General features: G+C 45.5%; 1 protein-coding gene across 1 annotated transcript in view; it reads right to left on the bottom strand.

The window, feature by feature from the left end:
* Positions 1-27,538, bottom strand: part of sptbn5 (spectrin, beta, non-erythrocytic 5) — a gene marked incomplete at both ends in the record, with an annotated part of 151,887 nt that overhangs the window by 53,764 nt on the left and 70,585 nt on the right. Inside the window, 21 exons of the mRNA XM_079574317.1 lie at positions 295-383; positions 458-625; positions 925-1,062; positions 2,139-2,285; positions 2,361-2,451; positions 4,561-4,733; positions 5,834-5,911; positions 6,927-7,115; positions 7,866-8,028; positions 10,335-10,456; positions 12,787-12,900; positions 12,978-13,092; positions 13,180-13,301; positions 15,589-15,684; positions 15,752-15,943; positions 17,658-17,813; positions 22,066-22,254; positions 23,538-23,642; positions 23,733-23,882; positions 24,979-25,047; positions 27,305-27,490. Of these exons, the coding sequence (XP_079430443.1) occupies positions 295-383; positions 458-625; positions 925-1,062; positions 2,139-2,285; positions 2,361-2,451; positions 4,561-4,733; positions 5,834-5,911; positions 6,927-7,115; positions 7,866-8,028; positions 10,335-10,456; positions 12,787-12,900; positions 12,978-13,092; positions 13,180-13,301; positions 15,589-15,684; positions 15,752-15,943; positions 17,658-17,813; positions 22,066-22,254; positions 23,538-23,642; positions 23,733-23,882; positions 24,979-25,047; positions 27,305-27,490 (2,852 nt within the window). The remainder of the gene's footprint in view (positions 1-294; positions 384-457; positions 626-924; positions 1,063-2,138; positions 2,286-2,360; positions 2,452-4,560; positions 4,734-5,833; positions 5,912-6,926; positions 7,116-7,865; positions 8,029-10,334; positions 10,457-12,786; positions 12,901-12,977; positions 13,093-13,179; positions 13,302-15,588; positions 15,685-15,751; positions 15,944-17,657; positions 17,814-22,065; positions 22,255-23,537; positions 23,643-23,732; positions 23,883-24,978; positions 25,048-27,304; positions 27,491-27,538) is intronic.

The raw sequence follows: 27,538 nt of genomic DNA on the forward strand, positions 1-27,538 counted from the left end.
AAAAATTGACGAAAAAGTGACAAAAAAAATTCTAAAAATTTGACGAAAAAGTGGGAAAAATTTGACGAAAAATTGAGGAAAAAATGGACAAAAAAGTGATAAGAATTTGACCCAAAAAAGGTGAATAATTTGACGGAAAAGTGCCCGACAAAAAAAGTGATGAAAAAAAATCTGATAATGTGAGGAAAAAGATCCATTTAGTTTTGAAGTCTTTCAAATGAATGCTCTCGGTTCAGGCGGGAGTTAAGAGGTTAAACATGATTATAATGAATATTAACACTGGAGGAGACCGACCTCTGGATGGTCAGGGACACTCGGGTCTGGATTTCTTCGGCCATGAAGTTCCCCTGAGACTGGAGGTTCTTCGCCGTCTCCAGCAGAGTCTGGACGAGACAAAACACACGTACAAACCCAGGCCTGAAGACACATGTACTCCTGACCACGCCCACACACGCACCTGCAGCCGCTCCCGCAGCCCGTCCACCTCCTCCTCGAAGCCCTGCAGGGAGGTCAGCAGTCTGGACACGGACGAGAGGTCGGAGCCGCAGTCGTCGTTGGAGACGCCGCTCTCCACCGAGGTCACGCTCTGCTGCAGGTCCTCCAGGCCGCGCTCCAGCTGCAGCGCCTGCACAGAGGGAGGAGTCAGGGGGAGGCGGGGCTACAGAGGGAGGAGTCAGGAGGAGGAGGGGTTACAGAGGGAGGAGGAGGGAGGGGCTACAGAGAGAGGAGTCAGGAGGGGCTACAGAGGGAGGAGTCAGGAGGGGCTACAGAGAGAGGAGTCAGGAGGAGCTACAGAGGGAGGAGTCAGGAGGAGCTACAGAGGGAGGGGTCAGGAGGGGATACAGAGGGAGGAGTCAGGAGGGGGAGGGGTTACAGAGGGAGGAGTCAGGAGGAGGAGGAGTCACAGAGGGGAGAGAGCGCCACCTGGTGGGCCTCCTGCAGGCGGCTCTTCTTCTCTTTACAGTTGTGCAGTAACGAATCCCAGTTTTCTTTCAGTTCTTTCAGTTTGGGCCCGACTTTGAGCTGAGCAGAACGACCGTCCTTCATCAGCGCCGCTCCCTCCTGAAACACAGAACAACTGACTTTAACCCTGTCCCAGTCCCGCCCTGTCCCAGTCCAGCCCTGCCCCAGTCCAGCCCTGTCCCAGTCCCACCCTGTCCCAGTCCAGCCCTGTCCCAGTCCAGCCCTGCCCCAGTCCAGCCCTGCCCCAGTCCAGCCCTGCCCCAGTCCAGCCCTGTCCCAGTCCAGCCCTGCCCCAGTCCAGCCCTGTCCCAGTCCAGACCTGACCCGGTCCAGCCCTGTCCCAGTCCAGCCCTGTCCCAGTCCAGCCCTGCCCCAGTCCAGCCCTGTCCCAGTCCAGCCCTGTCCCAGTCCAGCCCTGTCCCAGTCCAGCCCTGTCCCAGTCCAGCCCTGTCCCAGTCCAGACCTGACCCGGTCCAGCCCTGTCCCAGTCCAGCCCTGTCCCAGTCCAGCCCTGCCCCAGTCCAGCCCTGCCCCAGTCCAGCCCTGCCCCAGTCCAGCCCTGCCCCAGTCCAGCCCTGTCCCAGTCCAGCCCTGTCCCAGTCCAGCCCTGCCCCAGTCCAGCCCTGTCCCAGTCCAGACCTGACCCGGTCCAGCCCTGTCCCAGTCCAGCCCTGTCCCAGTCCCGCCCTGCCCCAGTCCAGCCCTGTCCCAGTCCAGCCCTGTCCCAGTCCAGCCCTGTCCCAGTCCAGCCCTGTCCCAGTCCCGCCCTGCCCCAGTCCAGCCCTGCCCCAGTCCAGCCCTGCCCCAGTCCAGCCCTGCCCCAGTCCAGCCCTGCCCCAGTCCAGCCCTGCCCCAGTCCAGCCCTGTGCCAGTCCAGCCCTGTCCCAGTCCAGCCCTGTCCCAGTCCAGCCCTGTCCCAGTCCAGCCCTGTCCCAGTCCAGCCCTGTCCCAGTCCCGCCCTGTCCCAGTCCAGCCCTGTCCCAGTCCAGCCCTGTCCCAGTCCAGCCCTGTCCCAGTCCAGCCCTGTCCCAGTCTAGCCCTGTCCCAGTCCCGCCCTGACCCAGTCCAGCCCTGTCCCAGTCCCGCCCTGTCCCAGTCCCGCCCTGTCCCAGTCCAGCCCTGTCCCAGTCCAGCCCTGTCCCAGTCCCGCCCTGTCCCAGTGTCCCAGTGCAGACCTTGCTCAGGGCGTCCAGCCGGTAGCGGTTGGCCTGCACCTCGCTCTCGAAGCTCTGGTGCTTGAGGAGCTTGGCCTGGAGGTTGGTCTGTTCCCTCCAGTTCTCGTCCAGAGCCACGGCGTTCCTCTCCGACAGCCACACGCCGAGCTGAGGAGGAGGAGGAGAGCGTGAAGGAGAGGAAGAAGAGCTGGAGACGGGACTGACCGTGAAGAGGCCACAGACCTGAAAACTGTTGGACAGGAAGTGCTGCAGCTGCAGAGCCTGCTCCAGGTCTCTGTGACGGCTCTGGCTCTTCTTCTGAAGTTCACTGCGTCTGCAACAGAAGAGTCAACAAATCAACGAACGTTCTGCTGCACCGTCTCAGATCTTCTCCAGACTCCAGACTTGTGTTGATGAACCAACAGTGAGTGTGTGAAGTTTGGAGCTGGTTTTGCTTCAGAGTAAAAGGAGCTGTTTTCACCCTGAGGGAGCCGGGACCTGGATGTTGCTCTCATCGAGGAGGAGTTATCTGTGTTTGAGGGCGCGGCTCTTCTCTGGGGGAGGAGTTATCTGTGTTTTAGGGCGTGGCTCTTCCCTGGGGGAGGAGTTACCTGTGTTTTAGAGCGCGGCTCTTCTCTGGGGGAGGAGTTATCTGTGTTTTAGAGCGCGGCTCTTCTCTGGGGGAGGAGTTACCTGTGTTTTAGGGCGCGGCTCTTCTCTGGGGGAGGAGTTACCTGTGTTTTAGGGTGTAGCTCTTCATTGGGGGAGGAGTTACCTGCGTGTAACGCAGGTGTCGAATTCACTATGCATACTTGCCCTTCTCCAACTCTATGGTTACCTCCGCGCTATCACGAGAATAGGGTCATGTGACCACGTCCCGCCAATCACGTCTCTTTAATAACGGGTATCCGGAAGTTACCGGTAGACGCGAGGGAAGCCCAAACATTTGCTGCTGCAGGTATGTTGTTCGCTCGGTTTTCTTTAAAATAACATCCGTTTACTGTCTCAAACTAAAATGCTTAAATGTAAACCGTAGGAGCCGACTACCAGTGCCGGACCACGTTACACGAGCCGTGCATTCGGTGAAACGCGGACTTGGTAAGAACACACACAACTATGTAGCTTAGCGTTAGCCGCACCCCTTGGTTTTGTGGGGGTCCGGTTAGCATTTGCTATTTGTGCCATATTTCTATCCGTTCTTTAAGATATTCACCAAATACGAATAGTAATGATGTAAACTGGTTTGTTGTATTGAATGTTACAGCTGAAAGTTGTTAAACAAGGATTATAGTGATATTGACGTAACGTTTTGAATTTGTTTTAAGCACTACGCACTTCAGTGCACCTTAAGCATTAAGTTGCTAGTTTTATACAAAGAAAGTACCTTGAATTTAATGCTCTTTTATGTGTATATTGCTATGCATTTTGGTTGGATTTGTCTAGTGATATACTAACCCAGTTAGTGGGGTTGCTGCTATCAGTTAATAGTTGCACATTTTTGATTGTTCATTGGACATGTCTAAATTATGATTATATTGTACAATGTGGATAGAGAGATTATGATAATGCAATTAGTGTTATTATAGGATTGATAAATGTGTACACAACTTAGACTATTATTCTTGGTGCTGTTTTATGAAGGCCAGGCTTTTTACGTTGATGGCGAGCTACTGAAACAGAATTCTGGCCCAAAGAAGAAGTATCCATGCCTGGAGATAACCACTAAGAACCCCGACCTCCTGCTCTGTCCGGGCTGGTAGGAGGCTCTTGCAGCCACCCTCGCAAACTCTCGCACCCCAGTCTACGGCCCCTCTCACATTCATTCACTCACTCCTCCCCACGGGTCACTACCTTCCCTCTGGATATTCAATCAGGACCCCGGGTCGTATGAACCGTTGAACACTGAACACTGAACTCTATTTAAAGGATTTAACAAGGATCTGCTGCGATCAAATTGCGGTTTATTGTACATCATGCCTATTTGAAGTACTGCGGAACTGTTTACTTTCTTTGTTTGTTTTGTACATACCATGGTTGTTGTTGGGTTTGAATGGCCATTCCAAATGTTTGTCTGTCCACATACTTTTCTTAATTAATATATGGTACCATCAAAAAGCAAATCCTGGTCTCTGCCTCCTCTCTCCGAGTCGACACCTAGACTTCTAGCCCATTAACTCGAAAGTGAATTCCAGTGCATTATGCTCATAAATTGTTGTTTAATAGCAGCATATTGGTTACCTGTGTTTTAGGGCGTGGCTCTTCATTGGGGGAGGAGTTACCTGTGTTTTAGGGCGTGGCTCTTCATTGGGGGAGGAGTTACCTGTGTTTTAGGACGCAGCTCTTCTCTGGGGGAGGAGTTACCTGTGTTTTAGGGCGCGGCTCTTCATTGGGGGAGGAGTTACCTGTGTTTTAGGGCGTGGCTCTTCTCTGGGGGAGGAGTTACCTGTGTTTTAGGGCGCGGCTCTTCTCGGCGATGGCCTGTGAGGAGCAGTGCTTGCTTTTGATCATGTCCTGGGCCTGAGTCTCCACCTGCTGCAGCCTCTGGAGCTGCGCCTCCAGCTCCTCCTCGAACTGAGCGTGTTTCCTCTGCAGAGCCTCCACCTCCGACACCGAGCTCTGGACACACCATGGCTGTTCCTTTAACCTCTTCACTCCCGCCTGAACCGAGAGGATCTTTTCCTCACGTCATCACTTTTTTTTTCAGCATTTTTTGGTTGGGTATTCAACTCATTTTTGTAACTTTATTTGTCATTTTTGTTATTTTTTCGTCAATTGTTTATCACATTTTTTGTCATTTTTACGTCAATTTTTTGTCAAATTTTTTATCACATTTTTGTAAATTTTTTGTCACATTTTGTCACTTTTTGGTTATTTTTTCGTCAATTTTTTTAATCAGATTTTTGTCATTTTTCTGTCACATTTTTGTCATTTTTTGTCACATTTTGATCAATTTTTTGTCATATTTTTGTAATTTTGTGGTCATATTTTGTCACTTTTTGGTTATTTTTTTGTCAATTTCTTAATCGAATTTTTGTCATTTTTTTGACACATTTTTGTAATTTTTGGTCAAATTTTTGTCATATTTTTGTAATTTTTTTGTCATATTTTGTAACATTTTGGTTATTTCTTTGTCAATTTTTTATCAATTTTTTGCAAATTTTGCTCATTTTTTGTCACATTTTTGTAATTTTTTTGGTCAATTTTTTATCAAATTTTTATCATATTTTTGTAATTTTTTGTCATATTTTGGTAATTTTTTTTGGTCAAATTTTTATGACATTTTGGTTATTTTTTGTCTTTTTTTTGTCATATTTTTGTAATTTTTACGTAAATTTTTTGTCATTTTTTTGTCACATTTTGTCACTTTTTGGTTATTTTTTCGTCAATTTTTTAATCAAATTTTTGTCACTTTTTTGTCACATTTTTGTAATTTTTTGTTACATTTTTGTAAATTTTTTTGTCATATTTTGTAACATTATTGTCATTTTTTCATCAACATTTCGTCACTTTTTTGTCAATGTTCAGGTTCAAGTTCAGGTTCAGGTTCAGGTTCAGGTTCAGGTTCAGGTTCAGGTTCAGGTTAAGGTTAAGGTTAAGGTTAAGGTTAAGGTTAAGGTTAAGGTTAAGGTTAAGGTTCAGGTTCAGGTTCAGGTTCAGGTTCAGGTTCAGGTTAAGGTTAAGGTTAAGGTTAAGGTTAAGGTTAAGGTTAAGGTTACCCCGAGGTGGTTGTTGTCCAGAAAGGCCTCTTTGTTCCCGAGAAACAGCTCACACTGCTCCACCGCCGTGAGGAACATCTGCCCAAAAGGAGACACTGGGTCAGACCCGGACGCTCCTCTGAGTATCATTAAACAATGGAGCTCCACAGTCCCGCCCCTTGCAGTCCTGTTGCTCCGGTCCGGAAGCAAAAAATCCCTGTCTACACGACCAAAATTTCAAATATTAAGAATTTAACGTCACTGCAAAAGCTAATCAGCTATGTAGCGATTCCTGACCATAAAATGTTTGATTTCAATCCAAAAAGAAGACGACATGTTGAAGAAAAGGCAAAGGTACAAGGCTGTGACATCATTCACTTCCTGACTATAGAAACTCCGTATCCCAAGAGCCATTGCGACATCGCACCCGCTGGTCAAGGCAACCAGGTTTTCAGCAAACACGGCCAGTTTCTTTTACTTTGCAGACAAAAGTTCTATATTATTTCACTATTAAACAATCTGAATCCTGATAATGGGAATAAACATGATGGTGGTTCGTTTAATTGGATCGTTGGGAACATTTTTTTGACGTTTTTTCTTACTCTCAGTGTTAGATCTGGATAAAACGTCCACTCTCTGCCTGCATTATGTTTGAATACATTGTTTATAATATGTTTTCTACATTACAATAAATAAACACGTGTGGGAACGTGAAGCTCCACCAATCAAAAGCCTCGTAGTAGATCATGGGACTCCCGAGCATCCTGGGTAATGTAGTTCTAGGATGAAGGCTCGCAGTTAAACTAGATGGATCTCAGACGTGCTTTTTTTCACCTGCGTCTGACTCTGCGGTCGCTTTAGAACCACAGAGCTGGATTCAGCCCGAGAGTTAAAGACTTTATTCCAAATCAATACGGTCTCAAAGCGAGGGGGGGGTTTTACTTCCGGACCGGAGAGGAGGCGGGACTGTGGAGAGGAGGCGGGACTGTGGAGAGGAGGCGGGACTGTGGAGAGGAGGCGGGACTGTGGAGAGGAGGCGGGACTGTGGAGAGGAGGCGGGACTGTGGAGAGGAGGCGGGACTGTGGAGCTCTATACCGGTCTGGTTGTCCTCACCTGGAAAGTCTGCGCCTGCTCCAGGGCGGCTCCGCGTTGGCTCCAGTCCCGCTCCAGCGCCGCCTTGGCTCGCTCCAGCTGCTCCAGGGATCTCTGCACCTCCGCCTTCGACCCGTGTCCCGAGCGGATCAGGCCCGAGCCGAAATCCCTCACGGAGTCCATGCGCTCGGAGCGGGCGTCGATCTCCGCCTGAGGAGGAAGGTTCACGCACAGTTTCAAAGGCTGCACCTGGAAAAAGGGTGTGTCTTGTGGGAAATTGATGTTTTTTAGCTAATGTTATATTTTATAATGCTATTGAATGTTTTTGATGAATTTAATCTATGTGCTTTAACGTTTCAGTTGAAAACCAATCTTTTCACACGCACATTGCTGCAACAATACCCCATTTCTCGCTCTTGCATTCTTTCGCTCATATCTATGGAGACGTCCAGGTGCCCTCACCAGTCTGGGCAATAATAACTCCAAATAAGGCATCAGGAAGACACTTCTAGTGGAAAAATACTGAGAGAAAAGCTTGGTGACCTTGGCCTGAGCTCAACTCATCTCCTGTCTCTTCGTGAACGTCACATTTTTGATAATATATATTGTAAGGGCGCAGTTAGACGATGCTTTTCCCGGGACGGCCCCGCTCGAGCACCGTGTGTGTGTGTTAGTGTCGGGACTTTAGCGCTCGGAGAATCTGTGTTTAGAATTGTAATTGTTATAGGGAATAAATCTTCTTTGACTAAAGCTACTGAATTTTGGTTGTTTCTTCTTGGACCTTGGGATCAACGAACGCGCTTGGCGAGACCTTTTTGATACTTTAATACTTTAAACTTAACTGTTTAACTGTGTTTAAATTGATCTTATGGAGTCAGATCTTGTGTAAATTAGAGTGCTAATATTTCCTGTAAAATCGCCTACAGTCTCCAGTGGGATTGGTCATATCTGAGTCCGTACCCTCCAGTCCCTGTGCTCGGTCAGGAGCCGCTCCGCCTCCTCTGGGCTCTCAGGGGCCCCGCGCTGCTCCATGTCCCGGCTGCACTTCTGACACCACTCCAGCAGGAGGCGCTGGTTGGCTTTGAAGAGCTGCAGCTGGTGGGCCTCCTGCAGACGCTCCCTCCTGGACGGGGTCAGAAGATGATCAGTTAATATAATGCATGATCTATGTGTGCGTTAGCCTAGCCTCTGTGTGTGTTAGCCTAGCCTCTGTGTGCGTTAACCTAACCCCTGTGTGTGTTAGCCTAACCTCTGTGTGCGTTAGCCTAGCTCCTGTGTGTGTTAGCCTAGCCTCTGTGTGTGTTAACCTAACCCCTGTGTGTGTTAACCTAGCCTCTGTGTGTGTTAGCCTAGCCTCTGTGTGCGTTAGCCTAACCTCTGTGTGTGTTAGCCTAACCTCTGTGTGCGTTAGCCTAGCTCCTGTGTGTGTTAGCCTAGCCTCTGTGTGTGTTAACCTAACCTCTGTGTGTGTTAGCCTAACCTCTGTGTGCGTTAGCCTAGCTCCTGTGTGTGTTAGCCTAGCCTCTGTGTGTGTTAACCTAACCTCTGTGTGTGTTAGCCTAACCTCTGTGTGTGTTAGCCTAACCTCTGTGTGCGTTAGCCTAGCTCCTGTGTGTGTTAACCTAGCCTCTGTGTGTGTTAGCCTAACCTCTGTGTGTGTTAGCCTAGCCTTTGTGTGCGTTAGCCTAGCTCCTGTGTGTGTTAACCTAGCTCCTGTGTGTGTTAGCCTAGCCTCTGTGTGTGTTAACCTAACCCCTGTGTGTGTTAGCCTAACCTCTGTGTGTGTTAGCCTAGCCTCTGTGTGTGTTAGCCTAGCCTCTGTGTGTGTTAGCCTAGCCTCTGTGTGTTAGCCTAGCCTCTGTGTGTTAGCCTAGCCTCTGTGTGTGTTAGCCTAGCCTCTGTGTGTGTTAGCCTAGCCTCTGCGTGTGTTAGCCTAGCCTCTGTGTGTGTTAGCCTAGCCTCTGTGTGTGTTAGCCTAGCCCCTGTGTGTGTTAGCCTAGCCTCTGTGTGTGTTAGCCTAGCCTCTGTGTGTGTTAGCCTTACCTCTGTGTGTGTTAGCCTAGCCTCTGTGTGTGTTAGCCTAGCCTCTGTGTGTGTTAGCCTAGCCTCTGTGTTTGTTAGCCTAGCCTCTGTGTGTGTTAGCCTAGCCTCTGTGTGTGTTAGCCTAGCCTCTGTGTGTGTTAGCCTAGCCTCTGTGTGTGTTAGCCTAACCTCTGTGTGTGTTAGCCTAGCCTCTGTGTTTGTTAGCCTAGCCTCTGTGTGTGTTAGCCTAGCCTCTGTGTGTGTTAGCCTAACCTCTGTGTGTGTTAGCCTAGCCTCTGTGTGTGTTAGCCTAACCTCTGTGTGTGTTAGCCTAGCCTCTGTGTGTGTTAGCCTAGCCTCTGTGTTTGTTAGCCTAACCTCTGTGTGTGTTAGCCTAGCCTCTGTGTGTGTTAGCCTAGCCTCTGTGTGTGTTAGCCTAGCCTCTGTGTGTGTTAGCCTAGCCTCTGTGTTTGTTAGCCTAACCTCTGTGTGTGTTAGCCTAACCCCCGTGTGTGTTAGCCTAACCTCTGTGTGCGTTAGCCTAACCCCTGTGTGTGTTAGCCTAGCCTCTGTGTGTGTTAGCCTAGCCTCTGTGTGTGTTAGCCTAACCTCTGTGTGTGTTAGCCTAGCCTCTGTGTGTGTTAGCCTAGCCTCTGTGTGTGTTAGCCTAGCCTCTGTGTGTGTTAGCCTAGCCTCTGTGTGTGTTAGCCTAACCCCTGTGTGTTAGCCTAACCTCGGTGTGTGTTAGCCTAGCCTCTGTGTGTGTTAGCCTAGCCTCTGTGTGTGTTAGCCTAGCCTCTGTGTGTGTTAACCTACCCTCTGTGTGTGTTAGCCTAACCTCTGTGTGTGTTAGCCTAACCTCTGTGTGTGTTAGCCTATTCTCTGTATACGTTAGCCTAGCCTCTGTGTGTGTTAGCCTAACCTCTGTGTGTGTTAGCCTAGTCTCTGTGTACGTTAGCCTAGCCTCTGTGTGTGTTAGCCTAGCCTCTATGTATGTTAGCCTAGCCTCTGTGTGTGTTAGCCTAGCCTCTATGTATGTTAGCCTAGCCTCTGTGTGTGTGTGTGTGTGTGTTAGCCTTACCCCTGTGTGTGTTAGCCTAGCCTCTGTGTGTGTTAGCCTAGCCTCTGTGTGTGTTAGCCTAACCCCTGTGTGTGTTAGCCTAACCCTGTGTGCGTTAGCCTAGCCTCTGTGTGTGTTAACCTAGCCTCTGTGTGTTTTAACCTAGCCTCTGTGTGTGTTAGCCTAGCCTCTGTGTGTGTTAGCCTAGCCTCTGTGTGTGTTAGCCTAACCCCTGTGTGTGTTAGCCTAGCCTCTGTGTGTTAGCCTAGCCTCTGTGTGTGTTAGCCTAGCCCCTGTGTACGTTAGCCTAGCCTCTGTGTGCGTTAGCCTAGCCCCCGTGGCGTTACCTGTGCTGCACCTCTCGCTCCAAAGCCTGGACCGTCTTCTGCGTCTCTCTCAGTTTGTCCCTGAGTTTGTCCCTGAGGACGGAGCTGCTCTTCAGCTGAGAGCTCACCTCCTTCTCCAGCGTCTGACCAGGAACATCACACAAAATATTAAGTCCGTACAAGATGGACATTCAGCAGGCTGCTTAAAAAGAGGTCTGCACCGTTCCCCACGTCTCTCAGAACCAGCTTTGTTTCACTATTAAAGATTTGTTTGAAGGTTCTAATCATGTCGAATGTGAAGTCTCTTAAAGGAACAGGCCACCGTTTTTACACACTGAGATATGTTCTTACCTGAGCTTTGACGAGTTCTTTAGGACCTGTCTGATCTTCAGTCACGTAAACACAGCGCAGACGGCGTTAGCATTTAGCCTCTCCCTCTCTCCTCTATAGCTCCAAAACAGGTCAAGATAGAAGCTACCAAGCTCTTCCACGTTTTCCCTATTTAAATATGGTTACGTGAAGTGTTCCACTACAAAGTATAATTACACAAAATTAAACAATGTGGATTTTCTAAGCGGATAAAAGGGGGAACTATATTGTAAGTAAGTCCGGTTCGCCCTGTCGGTGCTTATTTTCCCGATAATGACCAGCGTTCTATCCATTATCCGCTTATTATAGAGTTCGGGAATGTGATGTCATATCGCTAAGCATTATGGGATTAGCAGCAATTGTAAACCAATGGAGATTTTAAAAGTTAAAATACTGGAGTTATTTTTCACTTTAAAACACTTGGACACCACAGTGAGTTAGATGTATTTACCAGCCGTAACTCAGCAGCTAACGGAGCTGTTCCACGGCTATTTTCTCCACTTTATAAACTGTTTTTAGCTAATGTTAGTCAATGGAAATGTATGCTAACAGCTGCAAAAATGGCCGATCTCCATGGTAACTGCAGACTTTCCCGAACTCTATACGGCCATTTGCAACTGAACACACACAACATAAACTTCGTACACTTTTCTGAAGGTCGAAAGGTTTATTTAATGACTTCTGCGACAAATAGTTCCCAAAAGTTCGCGCATTGCTCGGCAACGTTTTGCTAGGCTAGAAGCAGCAAGGCTAGCAGCTAGCCTAGCTGCTTAGCTGAAGGTGCAGTTGGAGGAATGGTGGTGAATCTCTGGGTGAGTTGAAAGTCAGACTCACGTTAACTTCACGAGCGATTCCCCGACTTCTCTCTCAGTGACGGGACAGATAGTGTCGCTGCTACGTACGTTCAGACGTCCTTTATCAGAAAATAATGACCGGGAGAACGTTGGGAAATCCCATTCAAATCAACGGAGCTTCTGCTTACGTTGTGAAGAGCCGGATAATAAGGCGTAATAATACCAGGAGTAGTTCGAAATCCGCGCAGTAATCTTCACTTTACTGCGCGGATGCCAAACTACTCCTGGTATTATTACGCCTTACAATATAGTTCCCCCTTTTATCCACTTAGAAAATCCACATTGTTTAATTTTGTGTAATTATACTTTGTAGTGGAACACTTCACGTAACCATATTTAAATAGGGAAAACGTGGAAGAGCTTGGTAGCTTCTATTAGGGCTGCTCGATTATTGAAAAAATAATAATCACGATTATATTTGTCATAATTGAAATCATGATTATTCAAACGATTATTTGTTGCCTTTAAAAAAATCCATCAAAAAAGTGACAAAAATCCATCAAAAAAATGACAAAAAAACATCCAAAAATGACAAAAATCCATCAAAAAAAAGACAAAAATCCATCAAAAAAGTGACAAAAATCCATCAAAAAAATGACAAAAATCCATAAAAAAAAGACAAAAATCCATGAAAAAAGTGACAAAAATCCATCAAAAAAAAGACAAAAATCCATAAAAAAATGACAAAAATCCATCAAAAAAAAGACAAAAATCCATTAAAAAAATGACAAAAATCCATAAAAAAAGACAAAAATCCATCAAAAAAATGACAAAAATCCATCAAAAAATGACAAAAATCCATCAAAAAAATGACAAAAAAACATCAAAAAATGACAAAAATCCATCAAAAAAATGACAAAAATCCATCAAAAAAATGACAAAAATCCATCAAAAACAGACAAAAATCCAAAAATTAGAAAAAAAATGTGGAAAACAAATTAAAAAAAAAAAGTTTTTGAAAAAAAAAAAAAAAAAAATTATAATAGATTTTTTGCGATTATGCTAATTTTGTAATCGTTTACTGTTGTAATCGAAATCTTAATCGAATTTCGATTAATTGCACAGCCCTAGCTTCTATCTTGACCTGTTTTGGAGCTATAGAGGAGAGAGGGAGAGGCTAAATGCTAACGCCGTCTGCGCTGTGTTTACGTGACTGAAGATCAGACAGGTCCTACAGAACTCGTCACAGCTCAGGTAAGAACATATCCTTTTCCTCTAAGGTTCTAATCATGTGGAATGTGAAGTCTGACCTTGGCCTTGTCCTGAGTGACTCCAGCCTCTCGCTCCGTCTCCTCGTGGCGTCGGATCAGATTCTCCACCGTCTCCACGTCGGAGCCGCAGTCCTGGCCCTGAACCAGCAGCATCTGAACGACAAACCACGACCTCTGACCCTGGCGTGTGGAGACGTTTCCCTCAATCCTCATGACCCAGAATGACTGACCTTCTCGCTGGCCCGGTCCCTCAGCTCCTCCAGCTCCCGGATGAGCTCATGCACCTGCAGCGCCCCCTGCAGTTTGTCCCTGTACTCGCTCAGGTCCACGTGGAACTTGCTCCACCTGAGACACGAGAAGGTTTAGAGGGTCAGTCGTCCGGTCCGGTGACGTCCGGCGGAGAGGGGGAGGGGGGGGGGCGGAGTCACGCACCTGTCGTTCAGCTGCTGTCTCCGCCTCCTCACCGTCTGAAGCTCCTCCTTCTTCTGACTCTTCTCCAAACGCGCCGCACGCTCGTTTATGGCTCGGATGTGGGCGTCGTCCACCGTCAGCTCCTGGAAAACACACTTTAACCTCTTAACCCCCACCTGAACCGAGCACGTTATCTCCAGTTTGGCTTTACTCAAATCTAAAAGCTTCTTCAAAACAAGCGCCAAAATAGAGATGAAAATGAGACGTAAACAAGGATGAAAAAGAAAACAAAAAGTTACAAAAATGCCATAGAAAACTTACAAAAAAGCAGAAAAACAATGGTTAAAACAGGGGGAAAAAATAGTTAAAAAAAAGCTGGAAAAAAAGGTTAAAAAAACAGAATTTTTCTTTTTTTAAACTTAAAAAAACTGGTCAAAAAAGCAGAAAAACAATGGTTAAAACAGGGGGAAAAAATGGTCAAAAAAGCAGAAAAATAATGGTTTACAAAAAGGAAAAAATTGATTAAAAAAAGCTGGAAAAAATGGTTAAAAAAGCAGATTTTTTCTTTTTTTAAACTGAAAAAAAAGGTCCAAAAAGCAGAAAAAACTGTTTAAAAAATGCAGAAAAAATTGTCATAAAAGCAGAAAAACAATGGTTAAAACAGGGGGAAAAAATGGTCAAAAAAGCAGAAAAATAATGGTTTACAAAAAGGAAAAAATTGATTAAAAAAAGCTGGAAAAAATGGTTAAAAAAGCAGATTTTTTCTTTTTTTAAACTGAAAAAAAAGGTCCAAAAAGCAGAAAAAACTGTTTAAAAAAAAGCAGAAAAAATTGTCTAAAAAGCAGAAAAACAATGGTTTATAAAAAGGAAAGAAAATGGTTAAAAAAAGGGGAAAAAAAGGTTAAAAAAAAAGCAGAAAAAACGGTTTCAAAAATGCAGAAAAAATTGTCAAAAAAGCAGAAAAAAATGGTTAAAAAAAAAGCTGGAAAAAAAGGTTAAAAAAGCAGATTTTTTTTTTTTATACAAAAAAAAAAGGTCCAAAAAGCAGAAAAAACTTCAAAAAAAACAGAAAAAATTGTCTAAAAAGCAACTAAAGCCCAACAAAAAAGCTGTAAAAATGCAACAGAAATGTGACATAAATGCAGCAGAAAAAGTGACACCGTGATGAGGACGTAGTCTGGCTTACAAATGAGGCACAGAGGCCTACAGACTGTGAACTCTCCAGTCAAGAAGCTTTCAGATTTGAGGAAAGCTGAAAATGGAGAGAATGTGCTCGGTTATGGCGGGAGTTAAGAGGTTAACGACACTTGGTTTTCCAGACCGATGCCTGAACGGCGCCGATACTCGAATATTTGCCGTCTTGAAAACAGAACATAATGTGTGGAGGATCTGCACATTTACCAACGTCAAGAAATGTGTTAAAAAATAGGGAATAATTGGGAGATAAGTGGAAGAAATTGTGGTAAAAATACTTCTGTTGGTCTGTAAATGCAGTAAATTAGAATAACTGCCTTGTATAAAATGTCTCTCTCAAAATGGCTGTAGTGAATGTCTTGAAATAGGCCTCTGTCTCTTTAACCTCTTAACTCCCGCCTGAACCGAGAGGATCTTTTTCCTCACGTCATCAGATTTTTTTTCCATTATTTTTTTGTTGGGTATTCAACTCATTTTTGTCACTTTTTTGTCATTTTTTTGGTCATTTTTTATCACATTTTTGTCAAATTTTTATCACATTTTTTTTGTTTGTTTTTCAACATTTTGTCACATTTTAGTAATTTTTTGGGTCATTTTTTATCCCATTTTTGTCATTTTTTTAATCACATTTTTGTCATTTTTTTGGTCATTTTTTATCACATTTTTGTCATTTTTTATCATATTTTGGTCATTTTTTTGTCAAATTTTTATCATATTTTTGTTTTGTTTTTTGCAACATTTTGTCACATTTTTGTCATTTTTTCATCACTTTTTCTCACTTTTTTGTCACATTTCCATCTTTGTTTTCGTCTCAGTTTTGTTGCTATTTTCACAGCTTTTTTCCCAGAAGCTTTTGGATTGGGGTAAAGCCAAACTGGAGAAAATGCTCTCGGTTCAGGCGGGAGTTAAGGGGTTAAGAACCCCTGACTCTTTCCGACACGCCCCCTCCACACGCTGTCTGTGGCATCAGTGGGGAGGGGGTTCTGCTGAGGAGCAGTGGTTGGTCACTCGGCTCGGGGGCGTCTCCAGGAGGTGGGGGCGTTCCTAGGAGGACTCAGGCAAACCTATCCCTAAAATGGCCGCCATCAGAGTTTTTACAGATTACTCAGAAATACGTGAATGTGCCAAGGCAACACTTCAGGCATGTTTTTAATGAGGGAGTGACAGAATAACATGATGGAAAGCTTGAAAAATAATGGAATAATAAGAATAATGGAGGATGTTTGAGCGACTCACCCCCTGGCCTTTGGTCCTGAACTCGCTCAGTCTCTTCAGCAGCTGGACCCCGTGTTCGTAGTCCTTCCCCAGGTCCCCGACGTTGACCATCACCTCCTGCAGCAGACGGGGAGTCAGGCTGGTTCAGGTTAGGCACCACGAGTGTCCAGACCTGCTACTGTACCTTCTCCCTGATCCAGGCCTCGGTCTCCTCCACCTTCTGCAGAAACTCCAGCAGGTCCCTGTGGTCCAGGAGGGCGCTCCCTCTCAGCGTGACCGCCCCCTGCAGGTCGTCCCAGTGCTGCTTCAGCGACGCCGTGGTCCTCCTCACGTCCGCGGAGCTCAGAGGAGACACGGCCAGGAGCTGCTCCCCGGACTGGAGGACACAGAGGGCAGACACGTGGTCAGAGCGGACCCAGAGCGGAAATAAGCAAGATCTGCACTATGAAGCATCTGCAATATTGATTTGAATGGTGGACCAGCTAAATGTACTTCAAACTTCACCAAACTTTGCCGTACATTTTCTTTTTTATCTATATGAAAAAGCTAGACTAGGGACAAAATGATTCAGATTTGTTTCAATAACAGCACTTTAACCTCTTAACCCCCACCTGAACCGAGCACATTATCTCCAGTTTGGCTTTACTCAAATTTAAAAGCTTCTTCAAAACAAGCGCCAAAATAGAGATGAAAATGAGACGTAAACAAGGATGGAAAAGAAAACAAAAAGTTACAAAAAAGCCATAGAAAAAAAGAACAATGGTTAAAAAAGAAAAAAGAAGGTTAAAAAAGCAGAATTTCTTTTTTTAACTGAAAATAAGAAAGGTCCAAAAAGACAGAAAAAACTGGTCAAAAAGGAGAAAAAAGTCATAAAGGCAGAAAAAAATGGTTAATAAAAAGGAAAAAAGCTGGAAAAAAAGGTTAAAAAAGCAGATTTTTTTTTTAAACTGAAATAAAAAAGGTCCAAAAGACAGAAAAAACGGTTTAAAAAAAAGCAGAAAAAATGGTCAAAAAAGCAGAAAAAATGGTCAAAAAAGCAGAAAAAAATGTTTATTTAAAAAGGAAAAAAAATGGTTAAAAAAGCAGAATAAAAAAAAAAAAAACTGAAAATAAAAAAGGTCCAAAAGGCAGAAAAAAACTGTTTAAAAAAAGCCCCAGAAAAAACTGGTCAAAAAAGCAGGAAAAAAATGGTTAAAAAATCTCGAAAAAAAAAAGGTTAAAAAAGCAGATTTTTTATTTAGACTGAAAATAAAAAAGGTCCAAAAGGCAGAAAAAAACTGTTTAAACAAAAAGCAGAAAAAAATGTCATAAAAACGGAACAAAATTGTCATAAGGGCAGAAAAAATTGTCTAAAAAGCAACTGAGGCCCAACAAAAAATGAAAATGAGACGTAAACAAGGATGGAAAAGAAAAACAAAAAGTTACAAAAATGCCATAGAACACTTACAACAAAGCAGAAAAACAATGGTTAAAACAGGGGGGAAAACGCTCAAAAAAGCTGGAAAAAGTGGTTAAAAAAGCAGGAAAAAATTGTTTAAAAAAGCTGGAAAAAAAGCCGAATTTTTCTTTTTTTAAACTGAAAAAAAAGGTCCAAAAAGCAGAAAAAACTGTTTAAAAAAAACAGAAAAAAATGGTCATAAAAGCCAAAAAAAAACTGGTTTGTAAAAAAGCAGAAAAAAATTGTTAAAAAAAGCTGGAAAAAAAGCCGAATTTTTCTTTTTTTGAAACTGAAAAAAAAGGTCCAAAAAGCAGAAAAAACTGTTTAAAAAAAACAGAAAAAAATGGTCATAAAAGCCAAAAAAAAACTGGTTAGTAAAAAGGGAAAAAAAATGGTTAAAAAAGCTGGAAAAAAAGGTTTAAAAAGCAGATTTTTTTTTTTAAACTGAAAAAAAAAAAGGTCCAAAAAGCAAAAACAAATGTTTTAAAAAAGCAGAAAAAATTGTCTAGATTGACATTGAAGTTTAAAAAAATATGGGGCATAGGATGCACCCTACTCATCCCCCTCGTCCTCCTCGTCACCCTCGTCCCCCTCGTCCTCCTCGTCACCCTCGTCCCCCTCATCCCCCTCGTCACCCTCATCCCCCTCGCACCTGCAGCACGCTGGAGATGTTCTTCCGGCGAGCCTGGATCTCCGACTCGAACACCTGGTGTCTCTGCAGGAGGTGGAGTTTGCTCTGTAACGAGCTGAGGTCGGCCTTACTGCCCTCGGAGAGTTTCTGCAGACGCTCGGAGATCCACTCCTCCGCCTGAGGAGCAGCAGAGAACACACCAGGGCATGTTAGACAGTCTTACACCAGGGTCTGGGTGAATACTGGATTCTGATTGGCTGGTGCATTATTCTGGTGTAACCGCACACGTAGTCCGGTAGTTAAATCACTGGGATGTCACTCCGCTGTGGCGTCGCCATAGCAACGCCTGACACAGCTGAGTCAGATAAAGGCGTAATTAGTGACTGACAGGAACGTATGAGATGGATTTAGTGTTTGCTAAATGTTTGTAGAGGAGAGTGAGCAGCTAGGTTAGCTACTGTTAATAACATATGAGCTTTACATTTCTATTGGAAACGGTTAAGGCTATTCATCATTTTCAGACGTACATAAAATGATCCTGCATTTAACCTCTTAACCCCCGCCTGAACCGAGAGGATCTTTTTCCTCACGTTATCAGATTTTTTCTGTATTCAACTCATATTTGTAACTTTTTTGTCATTTTTTTGTCATTTTTTTCTGATTTTTTGTCAATTTTTTGTCATTTTTTTGGTCAAATTTTAATCAAATTTTTGTCATTTTTTTGTCACATTTTTGTATTTTTTTCATCCATTTTTTGTCAATTTCTTGTGACATTTTTGCCACTTTTTCATCAATTTTTCGTCACTTTTTTGCCAATGTTTTCTCACTTTTTGTCACATCTTCATCATTGTTTTCGTCTCAGTTTTGTTGCTATTTCCACACCTTTTTTCCAGAAGCTTTTGGACTGGGGTAAAGCCAAACTGGAGAAAATGTGCTCGGTTCAGGCGGGAGTTAAGGGGTTAAGCATCTTTGTCTGGATTAGTAAAGTCAAACATGTTAGTTTGAGTTGGGGGGGCCCAGGTGTGAGCGACTCCACCGCAGCTGTTTCCATAAACAGTTGAGCTGGTTGAGCTAGCTAGCTTTAGCTTCAGGTTAAACCTTGTAAAAGGTAAATAACTCCTGCCCACGAGTGCCGCATATCGGTGTTTCCTTCCAGGGAAAAGTGTTTCCGGGTTAGTCCTGTTGTGTTGTGATTCTGTGCTGATGTTGTGTCGTTGAGCCTGACTGAGATCCTCGTAATAGCTGCGGAGAATGACTCGTAATAGCTGCGCAGATTACACTTTTTTTATTTAATTTTTTGTATTTTTTAGTCATTTTTTAGTCATTTATTATTATTATTTTTTTTGTCATTTTTTGTCGTATTTTTTGTCGTTTTTTGTTATTTTTTGTCGTTTTTTGTCGTTTTTTTTGTATTTTTTTGTCGTTTTTTTGTCGTTTTTTTTGTATTTTTTGTCGTTTTTTTTGTATTTTTTGTCGTTTTTTTTGTCGTTTTTTATTATTTTTTGTCGTTTTTTTTGTATTTTTTTGTCGGTTTTTGTCGGTTTTTTTGTCGTTTTTTGTCGTTTTTTGTTATTTCTTTTCATTTTTTTTGTATTTTTTTGTCATTTTTTTGTTGTTTTTTATTTTTTTGTCGTTTTTTGTTATTTTTTGTCATTTTTTTTGTCGTTTTTTGTCGTTTTTTGTCGTTTTTTGTTATTTTTTGTCATTTTTTTTGTATTTTTTTGTCATTTTTTTGTCATTTTTTTGTCTTTTTTTTGTCATTTTTTCACATAAAAGTGTTTCCGGGTTAGTCCTGTTGTGTTGTGATTCTGTGCTGATGTTGTGTCGTTGAGCCTGACTGAGATCCTCGTAATAGCTGCGGAGAATGACTCGTAATAGCTGCACATATGACATTTTTTTTATTTAATTTTTTGTATTTTTTAGTCATTTATTTTTTATTTTTTTTTATTTTTTTGTCATTTTTTGTCGTATTTTTTGTCGTTTTTTGTTATTTTTTGTCGTTTTTTGTCGTTTTTTTTGTATTTTTTGTCGTTTTTTTTTGTCGTTTTTTGTCGTTTTTTATTATTTTTTGTCGTTTTTTTGTATTTTTTTGTCATTTTTTTGTTGTTGTTTTGTCTTTTTTTGTCATTTTTTTTTGTCATTTTTTTGTATTTTTTTGTCATTTTTTGTCGTTTTTTGTCGTTTTTTGTCGTTTTTTGTTATTTTTTGTCATTTTTTTTGTATTTTTTTGTCATTTTTTTGTTGTTTTTTTGGTCATTTTTTTGTCATTTTTTCACGTAAAAAGTGTTTCCGGGTTAGTCCTGTTGTGTTGTGATTCTGTGCTGATGTTGTGTCGTTGAGCCTGACTGAGATCCTCGTAATAGCTGCGGAGAATGACTCGTAATAGCTGCACATATGACATTTTTTTTATTTAATTTTTTGTATTATTTAGTCATTTATTTTTATTTATTTTTATTTTTTTGTCATTTTTTGTCGTATTTTTTGTCATTTTTTGTTATTTTTTGTCGTTTTTTGTCTTTTTTTTGTCGTTTTTTTTTGTCGTTTTTTGTCGTTTTTTATTATTTTTTGCCGTTTTTTTTGTATTTTTTGTCATTTTTTTGTTGTTGTTTTGTCTTTTTTTGTCATTTTTTTTCTGTCATTTTTTTGTATTTTTTTGTCATTTTTTTGTTGTTTTGTCTTTTTTTGTCATTTTTTTTGTTATTTTTTATTTTTTGGTCGTTTTTTGTTATTTTTTGTCATTTTTTTTGTATTTTTTTGTCATTTTTTTGTTGTTGTTTTGTCTTTTTTTGTCTTTTTTTTTTTTTTGGTATTTTTTTTGTCATTTTTTGTCGTTTTTTGTCGTTTTTTGTTATTTTTTGTCATTTTCGTCTTTTTTTTGACATTTTTTTGTCTTTTTTTTGTCATTTTTTCACGTAAAAAGTGTTTCCGGGTTAGTCCTGTTGTGTTGTGATTCTGTGCTGATGTTGTGTCGTTGAGCCTGACTGAGATCCTCGTAATAGCTGCGGAGAATGACTCGTAATAGCTGCGTATATTACATTGTTTTTATTTAATTTTTTGTATTTTTTAGTCATTTTTTTTTGTCTTTTTTTGTATTTTTTTGTCATTTTTTGTCTTTTTTTTATTTTATTTTTTTGTCTTTTTTTTTGTTGTTGTCATTTTTTATCGTTTTTTTTGTCGTTTTTTGTCATTTTTTGTCGTTTTTTTTGTATTTTTTAGTCATTTTTTGTCGTTTTTTTTGTCTTTTTTTGTTATTTTTTGTCATTTTCGTCTTTTTTTGGTCATTTTTTTGTCATTTTTTCACGTAAAAAGTGTTTCCGGGTTAGTCCTGTTGTGTTGTGATTCTGTGCTGATGTTGTGTCGTTGAGCCTGACTGAGATCCTCGTAATAGCTGCGGAGAATGACTCGTAATAGCTGCGTATATTACATTGTTTTTATTTAATTTTTTGTATTTTTTAGTCATTTTTTTTTGTCTTTTTTTGTATTTTTTTGTCATTTTTTGTCTTTTTTTTATTTTATTTTTTTGTCTTTTTTTTTGTTGTTGTCATTTTTTATCGTTTTTTTTGTCGTTTTTTGTCATTTTTTGTCGTTTTTTTTGTATTTTTTAGTCATTTTTTGTCGTTTTTTTTGTCTTTTTTTGTTATTTTTTGTCATTTTCGTCTTTTTTTGGTCATTTTTTTGTCATTTTTTCACGTAAAAAGTGTTTCCGGGTTAGTCCTGTTGTGTTGTGATTCTGTGCTGATGTTGTGTCGTTGAGCCTGACTGAGATCCTCGTAATAGCTGCGGAGAATGACTCGTAATAGCTGCGTATATTACATTGTTTTTATTTAATTTTTTGTATTTTTTAGTCATTTTTTTTTGTCTTTTTTTGTATTTTTTTGTCATTTTTTGTCTTTTTTTTATTTTATTTTTTTGTCTTTTTTTTTGTTGTTGTCATTTTTTATCGTTTTTTTTGTCGTTTTTTGTCATTTTTTGTCGTTTTTTTTGTATTTTTTAGTCATTTTTTGTCGTTTTTTTTGTCTTTTTTTGTTATTTTTTGTCATTTTCGTCTTTTTTTGGTCATTTTTTTGTCATTTTTTCACGTAAAAAGTGTTTCCGGGTTAGTCCTGTTGTGTTGTGATTCTGTGCTGATGTTGTGTCGTTGAGCCTGACTGAGATCCTCGTAATAGCTGCGGAGAATGACTCGCTCTGAGACCAGCCTTCAGTGACCGGCTAATAACCCACACAAAATAGTCCCGTAGTCTGGCAGATTTAGTGACTTTATTATAATGTTAGGTTTGTGGGACCCTGGTATAAGCGGATTAAACAACGAGGAGCCGCGTTAGACGTTATAAAGCAGGAGGAACAACATTATAACTGTCTGATGCGGCTCCTCGTTGTTTAACCCTGACATACTGATGAGAGGCAGTGAGGGCATAGGTGAGTGTGGTACCAGCGCGGCGTCTCTGTGGAAGGCTGCGACGAGGCGGCTCAGCTCCAGCTCCTCTCGGCGTCTCACCGACAGCTCCCGGACCGTCTCCCTCCGCTTCAGGACGGACTTGTATTTACTGCGGACGCTGCTGCCGCCGTCTCTGCTCAGGCGCTTCTTCAGGCCGTCGCTCTGCTCCTTCAGAGAGGACAGCTGCACACAGGAGAACCAGCATCATGAGCTCACAGGAGAACCAGGGTCATCAGGAGAACCAGGGCCATCAGCTCACAGGAGAACCAGGGCCATCAGCTCACAGGAGAACCAGGGCCATCAGCTCACAGGAGAACCAGGGCCATCAGCTCACAGGAGAACCAGGGCCATCAGCTCACAACTCTTTATATCCGAATGTCCACACTATCCACTATATAGTGACTACCGTAAATTCTCTAATACTGGCCTGTATTCCATTAGAGGCCGGGTCTCCGACAAAGGCCGGGTCTCCGACAGGGGCCGGGTCTCCGACAGGGGCCGGGTCTCCGACAGAGGCCGGGTCTCCGACAGGGGCCGGGTCTCCGACAGAGGCCGGGTCTCCGACAGAGGCCGGGTTCGCGGCTGGCGGAGGCAAATTAAAGCCGGTCTCTAAAACAGGCCGGGGCTTTTATTAGAAACTAAAGCAGTAGAAATATTCCCCATGTTAGGAGTTTGTCTCATACTGGTGTAAATGAAAACTCACGTGCAGGAAGTAACAAACTGAACCCGGGCCGAGGGCGACGCTGCGGAGGAGCTGATCCGAGCGTAACTTTGACACAGATTTAGCCACTTTTCAAACCTCCTGTGACCATATTTGGAAACAGGACAAATATTTATGACCCTCCAGGGTTTTAATAAAGTCTCCATCGCGTCTTCAAAGCACGTCCAGCTGCTCCGTGTGCAGGTCAGTCCCACGCCTCAAAATAACTCCTCCCATCAGCGCGAGCGTCTCGTCTTCTCTCGGGTCAGTCTCATGATCGATCACAAACACAAACGCTCCGTCTAAACTCGCCTTTACACGAGATAACAACAAATAATCCGGTCCGCGGTAAAAACGAAACAGAAACCTGCAGTGACACTGATGTCAAAGCTCCGCTAACAGCAACGAAACACTTCCTGTTGTCCCGACAAAATAAAAGGCGTCAATGTTCCAGCCGCTGGGAGAGGGTTTGAAATGTTCATTAATACATGAACCTGATATTTTAGGTGCAAATGGACACAAATCTCGTTTTTCTTCGTTTTCCTGGTCGTCCGTTTTGCTCAAATAGAAATAAAGGCCTGTCTCTAACTGTGGCCTGGTTCCAATAAAGGCCTGGTCCTGATGCCCTGGAGTAAATAAAGGCCCCGGCCGATATTAGAGTATTTACAGTGACTATATAGTGCGGGCCTATGTAGTGAATGAGGGGTTAGGGACGAGGGTGGACATTCGGACACAGCCAGTGTTTCAGTAACTCTTTATTCCTCACCTTGTCGTCCTGTGAGATCAACAGTTTCTCAAACGCTTCGTGTCGTTTGATCAGAGCTTCGATGTCGTCCACCGAGTTTCCCACAGCGGCGTTTTGTAGCAGCACCTACAGCAGAGACGAGGGAACCGTCAGGGATCAGTGCACCTCTACGTTTAAGCCAAATGGAACCCTGTCTGTCGTGTTCAGTGCTGGTACCTCCTGGGAGGCGGACGTCTTGTCCAGGCTGTTGGCGTCTCTGTAGAACAGCTGCTCCAGGTGGATCTCCTCTAACGACGTCTGCCGGAGCCTCCACTGCTGCTCCAGGCGCTCCCGCTCAGAGCAGAGGCTCCGCAGCTTCTCCAGGACCTCGGAAACAACCACAGGCAGACACTCAGATTCACCTCATGAGGACAAACGTCACCACATCAGTGCTCAGGACACAGGACCAGGAGCTCCTCCCCTGTAGCTCCTCGCCCATGTCCACCACCTCCTGGTAGCTCTCTCTCTCTGTAACTCCTCCCCTCTTCCTCACCTCCTCGCCCTTTAGCTCCTCCCCTCTCCTCACCTCCTCGCCCTTTAGCTCCTCGCCCATGTCCACCACCTCCTGGTCGCTCTCTCTCTCTCTGTAACTCCTCCCCTCTTCCTCACCTCCTCGCCCTTTAGCTCCTCCCCTCTCCTCACCTCCTCGCCCTTTAGCTCCTCCCCCATGTCCACCGCCTCCTGGTCGCTCTCTCTCTTTAGCTCCTCCCCTCTCCTCACCTCCTCGCCCTTTAGCTCCTCCCCCATGTCCACCGCCTCCTGGTCGCTCTCTCTCTCTCTGTAGCTCCTCCCCTCCTGGTCGCTCTCTCTCTCTGTAGCTCCTCCCCTCTCCTCACCTCCTCGCCCTTTAGCTCCTCCCCCATGTCCACCGCCTCCTGGTAGCTCTCTCTCTCTGTAGCTCCTCCCCTCCCCTCACCTCCTCGCTCTTTAGCTCCTCCCCCATGTCCACCGCCTCCTGGTAGCTCTCTCTCTCTCTGTAGCTCCTCCCCTCTCCTCACCTCCTCGCCCTTTAGCTCCTCCCCCATGTCCACCGCCTCCTGGTAGCTCTCTCTCTCTGTAGCTCCTCCCCCATGTCCACCGCCTCCTGGTCGCTCTCTCTCTCTGTAGCTCCTCCCCTCTCCTCACCTCCTCGCCCTTTAGCTCCTCCCCCATGTCCACCGCCTCCTGGTCGCTCTCTCTCTCTCTGTAGCTCCTCCCCTCCTGGTAGCTCTCTCTCTCTGTAGCTCCTCCCCCTCCTGGTCGCTCTCTCTCTCTGTAGCTCCTCCCCTCTCCTCACCTCCTCGCCCTTTAGCTCCTCCCCTCTCCTCACCTCCTCGCCCTTTAGCTCCTCCCCTCTCCTCACCTCCTCCCCCTTTAGCTCCTCCCCCATGTCCACCGCCTCCTGGTAGCTCTCCTCTCTCTGTAGCTCCTCCCCTCTCCTCACCTCCTCGCCCTTTAGCTCCTCCCCCATGTCCACCGCCTCCTGGTAGCTCTCCTCTCTGTAGCTCCTCCCCTCTCCTCACCTCCTCGCCCTTTAGCTCCTCCCCCATGTCCACCGCCACCTGGTCGCTCTCTCTCTCTGTAGCTCCTCCCCTCTCCTCACCTCCTCGCCCTTTAGCTCCTGGTCTCTCTCTCTCTGTAGCTCCTCCCCTCTTCCTCACCTCCTCGCCCTTTAGCTCCTCCCCCATGTCCACCGCCTCCTGGTAGCTCTCTCTCTCTGTAGCTCCTCCCCTCTTCCTCACCTCCTCGCCCTTTAGCTCCTCCCCCATGTCCACCGCCTCCTGGTAGCTCTCTCTCTCTCTGTAGCTCCTCCCCTCTCCTCCCCTCCTCACCCTGTAGCTCCTCCCCCATGTCCACCGCCTCCTGGTCGCTCTCTCTCTCTGTAGCTCCTCCCCTCTCCTCACCTCCTCCCCCTTTAGCTCCTCCCCCATGTCCACCGCCTCCTGGTCGCTCTCTCTCTCTGTAGCTCCTCCCCTCCTGGTCGCTCTCTCTCTCTGTAGCTCCTCCCCCATGTCCACCGCCTCCTGGTAGCTCTCCTCTCTCTGTAGCTCCTCCCCTCTCCTCACCTCCTCGCCCTTCAGCTCCTCCCCCATGTCCACCGCCTCCTGGTCGCTCTCTCTTCTCTGTAGCTCCTCCCCTCTCCTCACCTCCTCGCCCTTTAGCTCCTCCCCCATGTCCACCGCCTCCTGGTCGCTCTCTCTCTCTGTAGCTCCTCCCCTCTCCTCACCTCCTCTCTCTGTAGCTCCTCCCCTCTCCTCACCTCCTCTCTCTGTAGCTCCTCCCCCATGTCCACCGCCTCCTGGTAGCTCTCTCTCTCTGTAGCTCCTCCCTCTCCTGGTAGCTCTCTCTCTCTGTAGCTCCTCCCCTCTCCTGGTAGCTCTCTCTCTCTGTAGCTCCTCCCCTCTCCTGGTAGCTCTCTCTCTCTCTGTAGCTCCTCCCCTCTCCTCACCTCCTCGCCCTTTAGCTCCTCCCCCATGTCCACCGCCTCCTGGTAGCTCTCCTTTCTCTGTAGCTCCTCCCCTCTTCCTCACCTCCTCGCCCTTTAGCTCCTCCCCCATGTCCACCGACTCCTGGTCTCTCTCTCTCTCTGTAGCTCCTCCCCTCTCCTCACCTCCTCGCCCCTTTAGCTCCTCCCCCATGTCCACCGCCTCCTGGTCGCTCTCTCTCTCTGTAGCTCCTCCCCTCTCCTCACCTCCTCTCTCTGTAGCCCCTCCCCTCTCCTCACCTCCTCGCCCTGTAGCTCCTCCCCCATGTCCACCGCCTCCTGGTCGCTCTCTCTCTCTCTGTAGCTCCTCCCCTCTCCTCACCTCCTCGCCCTTTAGCTCCTCCCCCATGTCCACCGCCTCCTGGTCGCTCTCTCTCTCTGTAGCTCCTCCCCTCCTGGTAGCTCTCTCTCTCTGTAGCTCCTCCCCTCTCCTCCCCTCCTCGCCCTTTCAGCTCCTCCCCCATGTCCACCGCCTCCTGGTCGCTCGCTCTCTCTCTGTAGCTCCTCCCCTCTCCTCACCTCCTCTCTCTGTAGCTCCTCCCCCATGTCCACCGCCTCCTGGTCGCTCTCTCTCTCTGTAGCTCCTCCCCTCTCCTCACCTCCTCGCCCTTTAGCTCCTCCCCCATGTCCACCGCCTCCTGGTAGCTCTCTCTCTCTGTAGCTCCTCCCCTCTCCTCACCTCCTCGCCCTTTAGCTCCTCCCCCATGTCCACCGCCTCCTGGTAGCTCTCTCTCTCTGTAGCTCCTCCCCTCCTGGTCGCTCTCTCGCTCTCTGTAGCTCCTCCCCTCTCCTCACCTCCTCGCCCTTTAGCTCCTCCCCCATGTCCACCGCCTCCTGGTCGCTCTCTCTCTCTGTAGCCCCTCCCCTCACCTCCTCGCCCTTTAGCTCCTCCCCCATGTCCACCGCCTCCTGGTCGCTCTCTCTGTAGCTCCTCCCCTCTCCTCACCCCCTCACCCTTTAGCTCCTCCCCCATGTCCACCGCCTCCTGGTCGCTCTCTCTCTCTGTAGCTCCTCCCCTCTCCTCACCTTCTCTCTCTGTAGCTCCTCCCCTCTCCTCACCTCCTCGCCCTTTAGCTCCTCCCCCATGTCCACCGCCTCCTGGTAGCTCTCTCTCTCTGTAGCTCCTCCCCTCTCCTCACCTTCTCTCTCTGTAGCTCCTCCCTTCTCCTCACCTCCTCGCCCTTTAGCTCCTCCCCCATGTCCACCGCCTCCTGGTAGCTCTCTCTCTCTGTAGCTCCTCCCCTCTCCTCACCTTCTCTCTCTGTAGCTCCTCCCCTCTCCTCACCTCCTCGCCCTTTAGCTCCTCCCCCATGTCCACCGCCTCCTGGTAGCTCTCCTCCCGCTGGTCCATCTCGTAGCGGAGCTGCTGATGCGCCGACAGCTGGAGGTCGGCCGTGGCCACGTCGCTGATCGTCTCCTCCGCCGCCATGGCCCCGCCCATCGCCGCGCACCACGACAGGTAATCGTGCACCTGAGGAGACGCAGAACAGTTTCAGTAAGCTCCGCCCCCTCCCGGGAT

This window comes from Gobius niger (genome assembly GCF_951799975.1).
Source record: "Gobius niger genome assembly, chromosome: 16".
NCBI lineage: Eukaryota > Metazoa > Chordata > Actinopteri > Gobiiformes > Gobiidae > Gobius > Gobius niger.